Raw genomic sequence first — 17501 nt, 5'->3', positions numbered from 1 at the left:
GTTTAAAAAGGACATTTTAAGAGAGTTGTGGACCCGGGTTTAAAACTTTAAAACGTTTAGCGCAAGTTCGGGAAGAATGTCTCTCTCGGCTGTTTTTGTGTTGGACCTGAAGGGGAAGGTAAGGTTGCTATGTGGCGTTGCTTTCTCTTGGGATTTCGCATTTTTTTAACCAACCGTATTTTAAGGTAAACATATTCTAAAACTTAACTTTTTACATATCGGTTTACCCGTTAAACATTAATGAAGCTGTTAAAAATTAATGACGCGCTCACATTCTCATTTCATCGGTTCTGTACTTCCGTGTTGATATTTAGGTGTCTGTGGAGAACGCCTGCAGCAGGATATTCGTTGCCACTAAAACCTGTTTTCAAATCTTAACAAATGTTATATAACTCCAAGGACGTATGAAAACATATCCACATCCCAAGGGTGACGTTTTTAGTTACCCTTATTTATTTATCAAGCTATGCTCATTTGAAATACAAATCTAAACGTTTTGGTTCAATGAGTCCAACTCTCTTTAAGGTCCTTCAGGCCACATGCGAGAATCAATTAAAATCAAATGTAACGATAAATGGATCTTTTTTTTTTTTTTTTTTTTTTTTAACATTTAAATTCAATTAAATAAAGTGGCCCTTTGAAATAATAAGTCTTTACTAATAATAGTTGTATTATATTTAATGTATTTTTATAAAATATTTTTCAAATAGATTTCATAACAATGTAATTTGATATAGTTGCCATGGTTTTATCAAACAACATTTTTAACTAAATGTTTTTTTATTTCAAGAATCTTTTTAAAATTATTATTAGAAGTATTCTTTTATCAAAATTTAAAAACTCAAATTCAATTATGATGACATTTTAATTAAAATACATTTTTAAGTGTTTTGCTCAAAGTTGTTTTCACATCCAATATTCGTTTTAATAATTTAATTTTGTCACTCTTGGGCTTCCATAGTCTACAATCACTACACTGTAAATAATACCTATCTATCGTCATATTCTTTTTACCTTGTTTTTATCGTTTAACTCTACATGGTTATCCTGTAGTTCAATGGCAACAAAGACAATTCTATTTTATTTTTTGATGGGTTAAGTCATGTGCTTTACTAATACTTAATTCCCCCTTGTGTGCTTTCTTTCTCGACCTTAAATATTTCTCTTTTCAGGTGTTGATTTGTCGTAACTACAAGGGCGATGTAGATATGGCGGAGATCGACCACTTCATGCCTCTGCTCATGCAACACGACGAGGAAGGCCTAATGTGCCCCGTCATGTCGCACGGCAGCGTTCACTTCATGTGGATCAAACACAGCAACCTCTACTGTATTCTTGACCCGATTTTGTTTTGCAAAAAAACACAAAAAGTTTTCAATGCAAAAAAAAAAAAAAAAAAGAATAACATAGGATTAAAACGAGAATTTACTTTATTGTCAATGAGAATAGCACACTACGATTCCGTATGACTGTAGGCTCTTCACGTTGGCAGTGTTTCCCATAACATTTTGTGTGACCCTGGTGGGTGGACAGTGTAGGGGGGCTGGGGTATGCTATGCCACAATCAGGAACTGGAACCACTTTGAGGGTCTAGCACAGTTCTAGTGTTGGCAGATCAGTAGAGGTCATTAGAAATATGAACACCTAAAAGTTTGTGGACTTCTGTGGACTCAGACATCACTGACAGAAGCGAGAGTGGACTCTCTACACAGTCCCCATTTGTTTAATTGGACACAGCACAAAAATAGCAACAACAAGTATTTGACATAAGCAGTGTTCATTTTACCTCTGAAAAGTGATGGGTCTTGCATACTCAAAAATCTATGGGTCCCAACAGAGATCTATGGGTCCCCAAAATTTAGTGTTATCGCGGTTGAAATCGTAAATCGGCGACAAATATATAATATAAATCTATATATTCATTCAGTTTTAATCATCAAATTATGAATTCATTTTCTGCATCAAATTATTGTTGGTAATTTACCGATTAAAGGGATAACCACAAACCTGTTTTTTTTTTATTTTCTCCTTTTATACTTCTTTTTTTTTAACTTCTTTATACAACATAATTCGTAATATCAATCATCAAAGCAAGTGAGCCGTTTAAGGGCCGGCTCTCTTTAATGAGTTGAGCTGAAAAAGCCGGTTCTCTAAAAAAAGACGGACTCCCTTTCACTACACAACGAAATCTCGTTGGCCGAGATCGGCGTGCAGACGAAAACTCGAACACCGAGACCAAAACAACAATGGCGGATCTGCCTGACGAAAATTTTGGAGTGCAGTAAATCTTTGTTAAAAAAAGTAATCAGGTGATAATGACAATTTTGTGGCAAAAAGGTCGCGTCCCGGGGACGCACGTTGATTTTAGACTATGCGTCCCCAGCAAAAATGATGCGTCTAGGATGCAGGGAAGCGGGCAAGAGAGAACACTGCATAAGGAACCAACAGAATATTTGTACACAAATAGCTTTAGAATACAATGATATGATACACAATCATGCGTCCAAAAGGAGTAGGTCCGAACCAGAAGGAGAGTTTGCAATTAACTGTTTATCCAGGGTCTCAGGACCAAAACGGAGACAGGACCCACTTGCGTAACGTTTCTCTCAAGTTTTATTGGAAGAAAGAGAAAGGGTTGCGCCCATGATCAGGTTGCTGGACGCGGGAAGAAGGTCGCGCTGAATCCGCAAGTGGATCTTCCTTGTCGAGCGGTGTCGGGAACAGAAAAATGGGTCAGTAGCCGGGACAGGAGAGCAAAAACGTGGTCGGGGTCGGAAGCAGGTCGTAAGACAGGAAAAGAGAGTAGATGTGGTCAGGATCAAAAACGGGTCGAAGCCGGGGGACAGACGGGAGCAAAAAACAGGTGGGAGTCAGGGAGTCAAAAAGGCTTGCCTAGTGTTAACCGAGGTTCGCAGACGGACTGACAAAAAGGGGCAGATAGGGGAGGGTGTAAAACAGGGACAGAGAGCCAATCAGAGTCCGAGGCAGTTGGCGCCAAAGGAGCGGGCACAAGTGAAGCATATCTGCAACCATGACACAGGGTTTTTGTCTGGGAAAGACCACCATTTTTCAATTTACAATGGCATTGTCCATAGTTTTTGTTACGTAAGAAAGTACGTGTCAGTGTACTGCTGTAGCTCCTGATTCTTAAATAAATCCCAGGAAGTATTTTGAAAATAGTCTTGAACCTGAAAGAGCTCCCTCAAGCCATGTGTGAACTGTTCTTGTCACGTTGTTTGTTTTCCTGCGTAGTGGGGTATTTTTGAGGGTGAGGGAAAGACCGAGAAGAGTTCCTTGACTGGATGTTTTCTCAGTGGTGGCCACGACAAATAAGAACTCAAACGCCTCACTCGTCTACTCCTTCCTTTATAAGCTTGTGGAGGTGAGAGTCATTCTTGATTTTTTTTTGTTAGTTCATTTCAAGTCACTTGTGGCAGTGGATTGTTTACTAAAGGTGTTCACGGAGTACTTCAAGGAGCTGGAGGAGGAGAGCATTCAGGACAATTTTGTGGTGGTCTACGAGCTCCTGGACGAGCTGATGGACTTTGGGTTTCCTCAGACCACCGACAGCAAAATCCTTCAGGAGTGAGGGTCACCCGAAACAGTCATTTACGATCTTCATTCTGTTACAAATTATACGTTTATCGTTTTGTTTTTCTCAAAGGTACATCACACAAGAGGGTGCCAAACTCGAGGTGGCAAAGTCAAAGGTGCCCACCACGGTCACTAACGCTGTTTCCTGGAGGTCTGAGGGCATCAAATACAAGAAGAATGAAGTGTTTATTGACGTCATCGAATCCATCAATGTTTTGGTAGGTTTTTGTTTGAACATAGAAGACAAACAAGCTTCCCTAATAACTCAAGCTAACAATACAGAGAGGGGCGGAGCTGTCGTCTATTCACCACCTGGTGGTGAGTTGGCTCTGTGAGTTGGGTCTGCCGGGAACATCTAGCAGAATCTCCCGTCTGAAAGAGTTTCAATTCACACCTCCGGTAGAACTTTGCCCCTGCCCCCAAGGAGGCAGGGCACATTGAGTCCAAGTGGACCATGTTCCGTGCCTCCATCGTCGAGGCGGCTGATGGGAGCTGTGGAGGCAACCCTCAGACCCAGTTGTGGTCAGTATCGAGCTTTCCTGGCCTGTAGGACTGTGGAAGCAGCTGGCAGGTCTCGGCTGACCAAGCGGTATACAGCCGAGTGTGAAGCGACCAGGCTGAAGGTCAGCACTTCCACGTTCAAGGCCATGGTTCACAGCTAGAAAAGGTTAGCACGCCCTTATCTGGTTTTGGACGAGATCCTGCCCCAAGTGTAGGAGTTCAAGTATCTTGGGGTCTCGTTCATGAGCGAGGGTAGGATAGAACGGGAGATCGACAGACAGATCGGTGCAGCCCCTGCCGCAATTCTGACTTGTACCGGTCCGTCGTGCTAAAGAAGGAGCTCAGCTGAACGGCAAAGCTCCTGATTCACCACTTGATCTCTGTTCCTACCCTCACCAATGGTCATTAACTGTGGATCATGCCTTAAAGAATAAGATCCGGATACAAGTGGCTGAAATGAGTTCTCTCTGCAAGGTGAAGCTCGGTCATCCAGGAAGCACTTCATTTAGAGCTGTTGCACCTCCACGTTGAGAGGAGCCAGCTGAGGTGGCTCGGGCATTCGATGAGGATGCAACCTGGACACCCCCTTCCAGGAGGTGTTTCAAGCTTGTCCCTATTGGCAGGAGGTCCTGGGGACGAACCAGGACACACTGAAGAGACTGTCTCTAGACTCGCCTGGAAACACCTTGAGCTGGACAAAGTGGCTGTGGTTAGGGAGATCTGGCTTCCCTGCTGAGCCTGCTGCACCCGCGAACAGACCTCGGATAAGCGGAGAATAATAGATGGATGGATAAAAAATAAATTGGGTGATATGCAACAAAGATATTTTTACGCTATTCTTGAAATTTGCTGGGGGGATGTGCGGCACAGTTCTGAGGTCATGGTTTCAAATCCAGCTACCAACCTTCCTGTGCGGAGTTTGCATGTTCTCCCCGTGCTTGCGTGGGTTTCCTCCGGGCACTCTGGTTTCCTCAGACATTCCAAAAGGAAATATGCATGTCAGGTGAACTGGCCGGTCCAAATTGTCCCTAGATGTGAATGAGCGAGTGAGTTGTCTGTCCCCGTGTGCCCTGCGACTGGCTGGCAACCAGTTCAGGGTGTCCCCTGCCCACTGCCCGAAGACAGCTGGGATGGGCTCCAGCACCCCCGCGACCCTACTGAGGATAAGCGGTGCAGATAATGGATGGATGAATGGATGTAGCATGCTTTTACATTTCTAATTTTATGATTCTCATCTCATCTCATCTCATTAGCCGTACCGCTTATCCTCATCCAATCGCAGGGCACACGGGGACAGACAACTCATTCGCTCATTCACACCTAGGGACAATTTGGACCGGCCAATTCACCTGAAATGCATGTTTTTGGAATGTGGGAGGAAACCGGAGTGCCCGGAGGAAACCCACGCAAGCACGGGGAGAACATACAAACTCCGCACTGAAAGTCTGGAGCTGGATTTGAACCCACGACAGGTTCCCATGACATGAACTGTGCCGCACAAGCGCTAACCACTGCGCCGCCGTTCTGTTTTATAAAATGAAATTTGATAATACCCTATATTTTGTACTATAAGCAGCACTAGATTATAAAAGGCACTTTCTAATTTTTGGCAAACTTTTGTTTTCTAGGTGCACCCTAAAGTCTGGAAAAGACAGTAATGAAAATTTCTCCCAATAAGCCATTTTATTGAAACTACTAAAAGCCAAATTATTCCGTCGGAATTCTGCACAAAACTGTCAATAAGTTGCTCCACGTTTTAACACCACATGAAACGTGTAGTAGTTAGAATTCCAAGCTATTATGTGAAACTCTAAATACTACTGATTGCTGAGTAGCACATATGGCGTAACTGACATCAAACCGCGTACTTATGCTGTCTATCTGTTTTATTATTAATAATAAAAACGGGCTACCTCCGTCGAGTGCCAGGTGCTTTAAATGGATCACTTCATGTGAACGCATCGCGTGGGGAAACAGATGGCGCCCCAAAGGAAGCTAAATGTTATTTGACACCAACATGTGCACTGGTATTAAGGGACTTTTGGAATATTTGAAATTGTGTCTAGTATTATTTTTACCTTAGTTTGGATGACGAGTTAGAGTCCCCCTATTCACTATTTTATATAATAATAATAATTATGTAATACGTTTTTAAACTGTAGTATCAAGACCAGAACGGAGACAGGACCCACTTGCGTGCGTTTCTCTTAGCTTTATTGGGAAGAAGGGAATGGATAGTACACACGATCTGTAGGTCGCGGGGAGCAGGTTGCTCAGACGCGGAAGTGGTATTTCCGTGGCGAGCGATGGCGATGTCGAGAGCGGAAAAAACGGATCAGTAGCCGGGACGGGGGCGCAAAGATCGTGGTCGAGATCAGAAAAAGGGGTCGGGGCCGGGAAACAGACGGGAATCAGAACAGGAGAGAGTCAGGGTCGAAAAGCTTGCTTAGCGTAAGCTGAGGTTCGCAGACGGACTGACAACCGGTGACAGGAAGACGGGGGTATAAAAAGTGACAGGTAGCCAATCAGCATCCGAGGCAGTTGGCACCGAAGGAGCGGGCTCAGGTGCCTCGCATCAGTAATCATGACATGTAGAACAAGTGTAACAAAATGGTTATCCAGAAAGTTATTTTGTATAGTTTTATGTTCCAATCAATTCATTTTTCTAACATCTGTATCTGTATCTATAAGTGTATACATAATTAACTAAGATATTAAAAAAAAATGACAAAAAAAAGGTAATTATCCGAAAATGCACTTAGACAAGTGATTTCTTACTTAACAACTAGAGAAATTAAAATCTTACCACAATATTAGAAAAATTGTATACATTATTTTGTTTTTATGGTATTTCATTTTCTTTCTTGAAGAAAATTACAAAATGCCTAGAATAACAATTTTGCTAAATTGTCATTTTTAGCATGCCAAAATTTTCTTAGCTAAGCAGAATTGTCTTTTCTATCATCTGTGGATCTTATTTACTGATTTTATAAAATATTTGCTACCACTGTATTAAAAGAAATTAGCAAATCAAGAGATAGGTAAGATAGGTTTGCTCATTTGGAGTATAAATTGTGTTATTATACTATAAGAACATGTTCGAATACCTTAAAACTAGAATAAATAACTTCAAATAAGCTATTTATTTCTGTTAATGGGGTAAAAAATTTGGGGGGGGTTCGAATTATATTTATTATTAATACATGACACACGGGATAAACATGTGATAAAGACTTAAAATAGAAAAATAAGATTTAAAATAAGAAAGTTAGGATAAATAGGCAAAAATAACAACAAGGTAGGGCTTGGAGAATGTCCTAAGTTGTAGGTGTTTCAGAACAATGGTGCAAAAATAATTTAAGAAATAGGATAGGAATACTAATTTTTCTGTACATGTGTAAGATATATATTTTTTCACATACTTGTCCGCTTTTTTACTATCTTGATGGCCCTGGGGAGTGCTCTGAGGAGACTGATGAGTAACAAGAGTATGAGTATGGATGTTAAGAGGGGACTGTATGAGAGTGTGATTGTGCCGACTGTTGTATGGTGCAGAGACTTGGAGCCTGAACGCAGATTTGAGAAGGAAATTCAATGTTTTTGAAATGTTTGAGGAATAGGTTAGGAGTGAGAAGATTGGATAGATTGAGAAATGAAATTGTGAGAGACAGAACTGGAGTAGTAGTGGAACTGAGCAAGCGTGTGGATAAGAGAGTACTCGGTTGGTTTGGACACATGGAGAGAATGGATGAGGAGCGAATGTTGAAGAGGATCTACAGAGCAGAAGTCAATAGAAGGAGACCAAGAGGAAGGCCGGGATTGACATGGATGGATGGGGTTATGAGTGCACTGCAGGAAAGAGGTGTGAATCTAGTGGAAGCTAGAGCTCTTGTTGGTGATAGGAATGAGTGGAGAGTTGTTGTAAAAAGATTGTGGGATGTTTGGGCGCGTTCTAAGAGATGGGCAGGGCACCTGTATGATGCGGGAGGGGTAAACCAGTGAAAGCTGTTGAACAAAAGAGTGTGTTGTGTCACCCTGACCCAAAGTGACATGGCCGCTTTCTTGTGTCCCTTTTCATCTGGAGGGACGAAAGCATGACCAACTTAGGTGCCGAGGTGCTTAACTTGATTGGGTGTTTGGGCGTTTGGGTTGGCCATGGTCCAAAAATGTTTGTGTGTGTTTTTTGCTATTTTTTTCCCTTCATTTTCTTTTTTATTGTATGTGTTTGTCTTGTCCGTCACCCCTCTTGAGGGATATGACCAAGGTAGATAGATAGATAGATATATGATGGCCCTGGGGTAGAAACTGCCTCTGAGCCTCTTAGTCCTTCTTTGAAGGGACCTTTAGCATCCGCCTGTGTGTAGCAGGTCAAAATGGTGGCAGCCAGTGTCAGTGCAGACTTTTCTCAAGATTTTCTTTCCCACAATTCTTCCCCCAGGTAAACGCAAACGGCAGTGTGATGAGCAGCGACATCGTAGGCAGCATCAAACTCAAGACCATGCTATCGGGCATGCCCGAACTACGACTGGGACTCAACGACAGAGTCCTGTTTGCGCTCACCGGCCGTGCGTCACACCGCTAACCTCTCTTTGAGTCCATGGCGGCATACCGTTTGACGGTCCGGTCGTCTTTTTAGGGGACAAAGGCAAAACGGTGGTGATGGAGGACGTGAAGTTCCACCAGTGCGTACGTCTGTCGCGCTTCGAGAACGATCGCACCATCTCTTTCATTCCGCCCGACGGGGAGTCCGAGCTGATGTCCTATCGCATCAATACTCACGTTAGCTCATCTTGTTTTCCCATTTGAACCGGACATTGTGTCTTATTTAGAGCAGTGGTTCTAAATTGGTTTGATTTCAGGACCTACCATTGCACGCTAATGACAAGCTGCAACCAATGTTCCCTCTAACTTTCCACGGGTCTGAGCGTTCACACATAGTCGGTGAGCAACGCTTGAAACAACAGTGAGCAACCATAATCCCAAGTGTGGCAAGATAATTAATCATCAAACATGTCCAAAACTTGACTTCAAGTTACATTTTGCTGAGTTTCCGGCAATGCAAAATGATTTTTCTCTTTTGAATGAATTGACTCATGTACTATTGCAAAGGTTGTACGGCCTACAAACGTCGTTTGTTCTTACAATTCATTCACAAGATATCCATTTTTTTTAATTTCCTGATATATTTTGTCGCATAATATTAACATTTTTGGGGGCTTATTTAGTCGGTTGTAAGATACAGAACCGTACTTAATCACATTTTTAGTGGAAATATAATGTTGGCAACAAGATTCACTTGATATAATTGGAAATTATTTGAATGCAACACAAACTTTTTCTTCTTTTTTCTGTGTTTTATTTTCTACTTTTTAAAAAATTCCTTTGAAAAAAAATCTCATTGTGTTTATTTTTTCCAAGCTGTTACTTTTTCCTTTTTGTTCTCTATTTACTTTTTTCCTACATTTCTTTCTTTTCTTTTTTTCTGGCTTTTTTCTAATTTTGTCCTTCTTTTTTCTCTCCCTTTAGTTTCTTTTTTTCTCAGCTTTTCACTGCTTTTTCATTTTGGTATTTTATTCTTTTTTGTTCTATTCCCCCTTCCTTTAAGTCATTTTGTGCATAATTTTACATAATATTTGGTGATGTTGGGATTAAAGAAGCAAAAACAACCCGAAGAGCCGTTTAGGACCCGAAAGAGCCGGTTCCTTTTAGTGAGCCGAGCCGAAGAAGCCGGTTCCCGAACAAACTACTAACTTTACTCAACTTCGTTCTCCTTCGACTCGACTTCAAAATACCGCATTTAGGAAACAACGTCAGGGGAACCCGTGTATTTTTACCTTCCTGCACTGTAACTTTGACTTAAGTCACTTCTTAATAAGTAATTTTGAGCCCTCATTTTTGTGCGCTGGCTAGATTTTCTTGCGCGCTGAGAATGTGCGAGCAGTGCGCAATTGCGCACGCGCGCAGCTTAGAGGGAACACTGGCTGCAACCCAAATGAAGAAAAAAATCCACTTCTCAAATTTATCAAATGAAAGGATCAGGCTGTTTAGAGGTAGAAGAGCAAATTCACCATTTTTAAAAAAATGAAATGACCAGCAAAACCAAAACTTGCATACAAGCCTACATCACATACGTAGGCTACAAGCGACCCCCTAAAACTGATTTAAAATAGCCGCATGCTAAAAGAAGATTGTACCCAAAATATGAAGAAAATCAGGCCTTGGCAACGCCGAGAGAAGTGCAAGAGAAAAATGATCTGTAGTTCGAAAGATGTCCGCTGGATGTCGCCAATGCCAGGACAAAAAAACCTGGAGAATTATTTTTTTCTCTTCTTTTCTTTTTCTCTCTCTCTCTCTTGCTCTTTCTTATTTTTCTCCCGTTATCTCTCTATATCCCCTTTCCCTTCACTTTTTTCTCTATTTCTCTCTTTCTTTCTCTTTCTCTTGCTCTCCTTTTCTCCTCTCTACCTCTTTGTTTCTTTCTCTCGTTCATTCATTCTTTCTTTCTCTTGTTTTTCATCTTTTTCTCTCTTTCCTCTTCTCCTTTTTACTTTTTTTAATCTGTTTCATTTCCTTCTTCGTCTGGATCCGCTTTTTCTTTCCCTCATCACTAACTTTCTTGGCTTCCATTAATATGGATAAAAAGGAAATAAAACAAACAAATTCTCAATAAAAAAAAAACAAGACACTCACCAAGAACGCCACAGTGCCCCAAGTGTAATGGAGATGCTTTTCACTTTATTCTGTTGAAGTTTAAAAAAAAATGTACCTGTGCACCCCCAACGGCTGTCCTGCCCCATTATTCCAGAACCACTGCTTTAAAGACAGTTTGACATGAAAAAAATCAACTTCATCTTGTCTTCTGCGATAGGTGAAACCGCTGATATGGATTGAATCCGTCATAGAGAAGTTCTCTCACAGCAGAGTGGAAATCATGGTGAAGGTACGAAACCCTAAACCAAAGTCCAACAAATTTGCACATTTTGGATGAAGTGCTCCTTATGCTCCAGGCAAAGGGTCAGTTCAAAAAACAGTCGGTTGCAAACAATGTGGAGGTGAGAGTGCCCGTCCCCAGTGACGCCGACTCACCCAAGTTCAAAACCAGCACCGGCAATGCCAAATATGTACCAGAGAAGAACCTGGTGGTGTGGACCATCAAATCATTCCCGGTAAGCAATATTTTGTGTGTGCCTTTTCATCAAGAAATTGTAAACAGGAGCCAATCTATTTACTTTCATTTAACGTTCAGTGCCTAGCAAGAGTATTGCCCCCAATTAATGCTAAAAATGGAAACAATTTTCTATGAATCAACAACACAATCGTGAATTGTAACCAAATCATTTCAATAATATCAAAATGGAGAGAGCATAAAACCACTGCAGACCTACCAAAATCTGGCCGTCCCTCTAAATCAGGGGTGCCAAACAGGCGGCCCGCGGGCCCGATTAGGCCCGGTAAGGGATTGAATCTGGCCCGCAAGACGCTGAGGGAAGCACAAGAGAAAAACGAACTGCAGGTTGGAATGTGTACACTTGATGTTGCTGAAGCCAGGTGCCTCTCACAAACGCTGTACTTGTATATCTCTCTCTTTCTCTCTCTCACTCTCTCTTGCTTTTCTCTCTCGCTCGCTCTCTCCCTTACTCTCACTGTCTCTATCACTTTTCTCTCTCTCTTTCTTTCTCTTGCTTCTCTCTCTCTCTTTCTCTCTTGCTCTCACTTTCAGTCAGTCCCTTTCTGTCTCTCTCTCTCTCTCTCTCTCTTTCACTATCACTTTTCTCTCTCTGTCTTTTGCTCTAGCTTTTCTCTCTCTCTCCCTCGCTTTTTGCTCATTTTTGCTTTTTGAGCTCTTTCGGTATTCGCTCTCTCTCGCTTTTCGCTCTCTCTTGCTTTTGGCTCTCTCCCTTGCTCTGGCTTTTTTCTCTCTTTCTCTCCCTCTTGCTTTTGCTCACTTTCTCTCGCTTTTCTCTCTCTTTCTCTCACTTTTCCCTCTTGCTTTCTCTTTCTCTCTCCACCCCGCCCCCCCTCTCTCTCTCTCGCTTTCCCCTTCTCTCTTTCTCTTTAATCTACTAGTCCGGTCCCCGAGAGAATGTTTGTTCTATCGTGTGGCCCCTGAGTTAAAATGAGTTTGACACCCTTGCTCTAAACTGTTGGCCCAAACAAAGAGTAAAATAATCAGCGAAGCAACCAAGAGGCCTATGATCATATTGGATGACCTACAGGCATACACAGCTGTGGTAGGACAATCTTTACATAAGACATACTCTGCATGAATATGTCTTTTACGTAAAAGTGGCAAGAATAAAGCCCTTTCTGAAAGAATACTATAAAAAGGTCAGTTTGGCATTTGCAGGAAGCCACATGGGGGACAGAAATAACACGTAGAACAAGATGGCCCTGTCAGATGAGACTAAAATGTAACTTTTTGGGCTGAATGCAAAGTGTTACGTTTGGCAAAAGTGTAACACTGCGCAACACCCTGAAAAAAAATCCCCACTGTCAAACATGGTGGTGGCAGCATCATGCTCTGTGGTTGCTTAGAGTCAATGGGAAGATGGCAGAAAATATGTTAGGAATATGAAAGACACCTGAGAATGGGGCGCAGGCTTACTTTTGCAAGGCACTGTAGTCTAAACGAAGAATTTTCTGTCCATTTATGTAGGGAGGCAAAGAGTTCCTAATGAGAGCCCACTTCGGTTTACCGAGTGTGGAGAACGATGAGCTCGAAGGCAAACCTCCCATTACCGTCAAATTCGAGATCCCGTATTTCACAGTCTCTGGAATCCAGGTCTGCATGTTTTCATGCTCGTTTACACTTTTTATATATTCTATTCATAGAAACGGAATGAATGAAAATGGAACATTTCTAAACCTTCCTAAACAGGTGCGATACATGAAGATAATAGAGAAAAGTGGTTACCAAGCATTGCCGTGGGTTCGTTATATCACGCAAAGTGGAGGTAAAGGACTGTTTTACTTATTTTTGAGTTTAGTTTACCGTATTTTCCGCACTATAAGGCGCACCTAAAAGCCTTTATTTTTTTCAAAAGCTGACCATGCGCCTTATAATACAGTGCGCCTTATTTATGGATCAACATTAAGTTTTCCAACTAACTTGCAGCCGCCGACTAGATTTTCCCCCGAACGCCAAGTAGTCCGCGGTGTATGCTGGGATTTATTTACCGGCGTTTCATTGGCTAACCAATGTGTCAATCATCATTTGAATCCATCACTATTGGCTAAAGTTATTTGGAGGTCAAGGGGAGGATCCTTTTTATCATTTACAGGCTGGCATTGGCTTAAACGGCAAAACAAAGCCTGCAATTGGCCAAAAAAGGCGTGTCAATCATCAGTTGAATCGATCACTATTGGCTAAAGTTATTCGGAGGTCAAGGGGCGGATCCTTTTTATCATTTACAGGCTGGCATAGGCTTAAACGGCAAAACAAAGCCTGCAATTGGCCGAAAAAGATGAATGCGTATAGCACGTGGCTGACGGCATACAGAAAGCATTTTTTAACTATTTTGTATTTGTAAATATTTTATTCTCCTGGATTTACTAAACTCACGGATATAAGAGGACCACGGCTGCACATTATTATGAACACAACGACTTCGGTGAGCTACTCTGGCTATATATATTATCCCTGTATCTTGTTTCAGACTGAACTCGATGTTTCTGTGATAAGCGGTGCAGATAATGGATGGAATGGAGTGTCTATTTTTAAATTAAACTCAATTCCAAGTGTTTATTGTCATATATACAGTAAAGTTGCGAGCGAAAAAGAAAATAGAAACTAAGGAATGGTTGGCATTTCTTGAATCCCAAGACTTTAACCTTCCGAATGATGGAACGATGCATTTGAGTGACATCGTACGGACACCGCATCCGCACGTGTTCTCGACACGTATTTGCGTCTTTGCAAGCTTTCGGAATGTTAAGGGGGTAATAAGTTGGACTGAACTATCTGACTGTTTTGTCGACATTCCCATTGTAGCGCCTTATAATCCGGTGCGTTTTATGTATGTCAAAAATAGGACCAAAAACTATTTTTTCGCGGTGCTCCCTATAACCCGGTGCGCCTTATAGTGCGGAAAATACGGTATTTACCTTGTGCACTGTAATGTTTATGCTCACTGATCTTTTGGTTAGAATAGAGAATAGAATTGCCTTTATTGTCATTGAATGCAACACAGTGACCATTGCTTACAACAAGATTAGATGTCAACTTCAAACAAAGAAAACAGCAGCGAGATTTTTTAGATAACCGTAAATTCCGGGCTATAGAGTGCACCTGACTATAAGCCGCACCCACCACATTTTCAGAGGAAGACCAATTTTGTACATACACAAGCCGCACCTGTATATAAGCCGCATGCGCCCACATTTAAACATGTAACACAAACACAAAATTAACCCAAACCCGACTTCAAGTCCCGCGATTGAAACTAAATGTCCTTCATTAAAGTCCACAGTCCAAAAATCACAGGGGGCAAAATGAACGAAAAATGATACCGGTACTTAAGGTTTGATGCAGACCTGCAGAGTCCGGGTCCCGTTGAAAGTAATCCAGGGTAAAAAGTGTATATTTCCAAAGGTTTTCCAAAGGCTCTTCTTTCCTTGTCTGTCCTTCACCTTTAGCGGTCCCAACTTAAACTCGGCACCCCGCGTTTGTTCCGCCCCTCCTTTTTCATTCACCCGTGCAAAACATATCAGAATAAGTGTCTAAAATAAATACAAATAAATAAATTACAAAAATATACAGTTGCAAATACATATTATACATGGGTTACACATATTTACAAAGAAAGACGGTACACCGAGAGAGTTTTCAAAGCTTTAATAATAATAATATAGCTTTGACAGGGCAGTTAATGGTAGCAACACTCGAGCGCCGCTGGTGGCCGTTAGAAAAAATGACATAAATTGGCCGCATCACTGAATAAGCCGCAGGGTTGATATGTTGTGGAAAATAGACTTGCATTTGTAGAATAGAGTTGCATACATTTAGAAATGTAGAAAGACTTGCTTACATTGCTTACAGTAGTGAGGGAATGTTGACATCATTCGAGAAGATCCTTGGCAAGACAGTTGAGTTTCCCTAAAAGGGCATGGGACCTGCAAGGTCCCGCTGTGCAAGGTCCCTCTGAGCAAACTAAGGCGAACAACATGTCCTAATAAGGGTACGACAGCATCTTCCTGTTTTTACTGAGGACTAGGGCCGCCTTTTGGGTTGTACTCAAACTGAAGCTATAAAAGAGTTGTTATGTCTGGAGTTCTCTGAGTTCTTTTGGGATGACGAAATAAAAGGCTCCCCCTCATGGCAGGCTTCCGGTGTACTTAATTAAATCACGAAAGAAGACTTAAAAGATTATCGAACCTACATTTTCTCCTACAGAATGTTTGGGAAAAAAGTAGCGGCTTATAGTCCGGAATTTTACGGTATTGGTTTTGAATTAAAAATGTGCAAAAGTATTGCTGGAATCTAAGTAGAACCGTTTGCATGAACTTGTAAGAAGACGTAGAGGTGGGAAGGGGTAGGGCAGGGAGAGAGTTCAGAGTCCTGATAGCCTGATGGAAGGAGCTGTCCTTAAGCCTGCTGGTTCTTGCTCTTAGAGACGGCAGCAGGTTGAAGAGGATGTGAGATGGGTGGGTGGGGTCACCTGCAGTGATGCAGCTAGCAGGATGCATTTAATGGTGCCTCTGTAGAATGAGAGCCAGATAGGCGTGGTACCACTTGCTCTCCTGAGTTTCCAGAGAAAATACAGGTGTTGATGGGCTCCAGTGTGAACATGCAATAAAAGGGAAAATAAAATAAAAACATTGTGCTAAATAGGCAATATTCACAAGGTAGTCCTTGTAGACTGGCCTATGTTATGAGTGCATCAGGAAAAATAGTGGAGTGGAAATTAGTGCATTGACATTATCTCTGAAAATGTGCAATATTTTTCATTTTTCTTAAAGTGATGTGTGCTTTTTTAGGTCAGTGTTATCTACAACTATGGCATGATTACATAACACATCATCTTTTATAAACCAATTAAAAGATCGCTTTGCATCGTATTTACTCGTATTTTGGCAACATTGTGAAAGCACGTTTTTTGCTAACATACTGTCAGGACCAGAACGGAAACATCGCGTAGCGTTTACCACAAGTTTTAAATGGGTCGGTAGCCGGGACAGGAGAGGAAAAACGCGGTCGGGGTTGGAAGAAAGTCGTAAGCCAGAACGGGAGAACAGACGTGATCGGGTTTAGAAACGAGTCGTAAGCCAAGACGGAAGAGCAGCAGGATCAGGATTAAAACGTGTTGTAGCCGTAAACAAACGGGAGCAAAACGGGACAGGCAGGGGTCAGGGTCGAAAAAAGCTTGCCTTGAACACACGGAGATTGGCAGACGGACTGCCAAAATGGGATTGGTAGCACAGGGTTTAAATAGTGGGGAAGCCAATCCGTCAACAAGCGGCATCTGGCGCCACATGGGCGAGGCCAATTGGGCGCCATGGCGACCGTGACACATACAGAATGTAATATCATTATTTACGTGTGATTTTCTTTGTTTTTTATTTATTCATTTGTGTATCTGTTTGTTTAGATTACCAGCTGAGGACCAATATGTAAAACTCCATTGGACTGTGGACTGTGAGGCTGTCTGTACAATTTCATTTGAGCTTTTGAACGTGTCAAGAAAGTGGGTTTTATTGTTTTGAAGAATGTAGAAATGCTCTAAATATAAATAAAGCACTGGTTTATTCATATTATTCAAGTTGTCATTTTTCCTGTATTATTTCTCTGAAGTATGAGACTGGGGGAATGTTTAAATCAGGTGGCCCGTGGGCCGGATCAGGCCCGCTAAGGGATTGAATCCGGCCCGGGAGACAAAGCTGAGGGAAGCGCAACGGAAATATGTCACCTTGATGTTGCCGAAGCCAGGTGCCTCTCGCAAAGACGCTGTTGTTGTATTCTCTCTATCTCTTCCTCCCTTCGTCTCTAGCTCTCTCTTTCACTCTCTCAATCTCTTTTTTTCTCCTTTTGTCTTTATCTGTGTGTTTTTACCTTCTTTTGTACTCTTCCCTTTTTCCTTTTCCCTCACTTTTTTCTTTTTCTCTTTCTTCCCCCTTCTCTCTTTCTACCCTTCTCTCTTTATCTCCTCTTCTCTTTCTATTTCTCTTTGGAATTCTTTCTTTCTCACTATTTCCTTTTATGTCTCACTTTTCTCTCTCTCTCTTTCTTTGTTCCTCCTTTTCTTTCTCTCTGTGTCTTTTTACCTCGTTTTGCCTTCTCTTCCATTTTTCTTTTTCTCTTTCTTTTCTTTCTTTCTCTCTTGCTTTCCCCTTCTCTTTCTACCCTTCTCTCTTTATCTCCTCTTTTCTCTCCTATCTATTTCTGTTTGGATTTGTTTCTTCCTCTCTCA

At 41.7% G+C, this 17501-nt stretch overlaps 1 protein-coding gene across 1 annotated transcript; it reads left to right on the top strand.

Moving 5' to 3' along the window:
- Positions 1 to 16848, top strand: ap1m2 (adaptor related protein complex 1 subunit mu 2). Its single transcript, XM_088341573.1, has 12 exons — positions 1 to 118; positions 1173 to 1329; positions 3315 to 3382; positions 3455 to 3585; positions 3665 to 3812; positions 8534 to 8660; positions 8732 to 8874; positions 10964 to 11035; positions 11103 to 11261; positions 12752 to 12877; positions 12974 to 13049; positions 16683 to 16848. Exons 1-12 carry the CDS (start codon positions 77 to 79, stop codon positions 16706 to 16708), a joined length of 1275 nt encoding a protein of 424 aa, XP_088197699.1. The 5' UTR covers positions 1 to 76; the 3' UTR covers positions 16709 to 16848.
- Positions 16849 to 17501: the final 653 nt, after the last annotated feature.

This window comes from Urocampus carinirostris, chromosome 8 (genome assembly GCF_059441175.1).
Source record: "Urocampus carinirostris isolate Australia breed hairy pipefish chromosome 8, RoL_Ucar_1.0, whole genome shotgun sequence".
In the NCBI taxonomy this organism is placed as follows: Eukaryota; Metazoa; Chordata; class Actinopteri; order Syngnathiformes; family Syngnathidae; genus Urocampus; species Urocampus carinirostris.
The sequence above is the reverse complement of the archived record's forward strand: the minus strand, read 5'-3'. Positions and strand labels throughout refer to the sequence as shown.

Bases quoted from the DNA above. Each gene is read 5' to 3' on its own strand.
- ap1m2 (XM_088341573.1), top strand. From the start codon at position 77: ATGTCTCTCTCGGCTGTTTTTGTGTTGGACCTGAAGGGGAAG. The intron at 8,875-10,963 runs GTTAGCTCATCT...CTTCTGCGATAG, and splicing joins CCTATCGCATCAATACTCAC to GTGAAACCGCTGATATGGAT. The intron at 11,036-11,102 runs GTACGAAACCCT...CTTATGCTCCAG, and splicing joins GAGTGGAAATCATGGTGAAG to GCAAAGGGTCAGTTCAAAAA.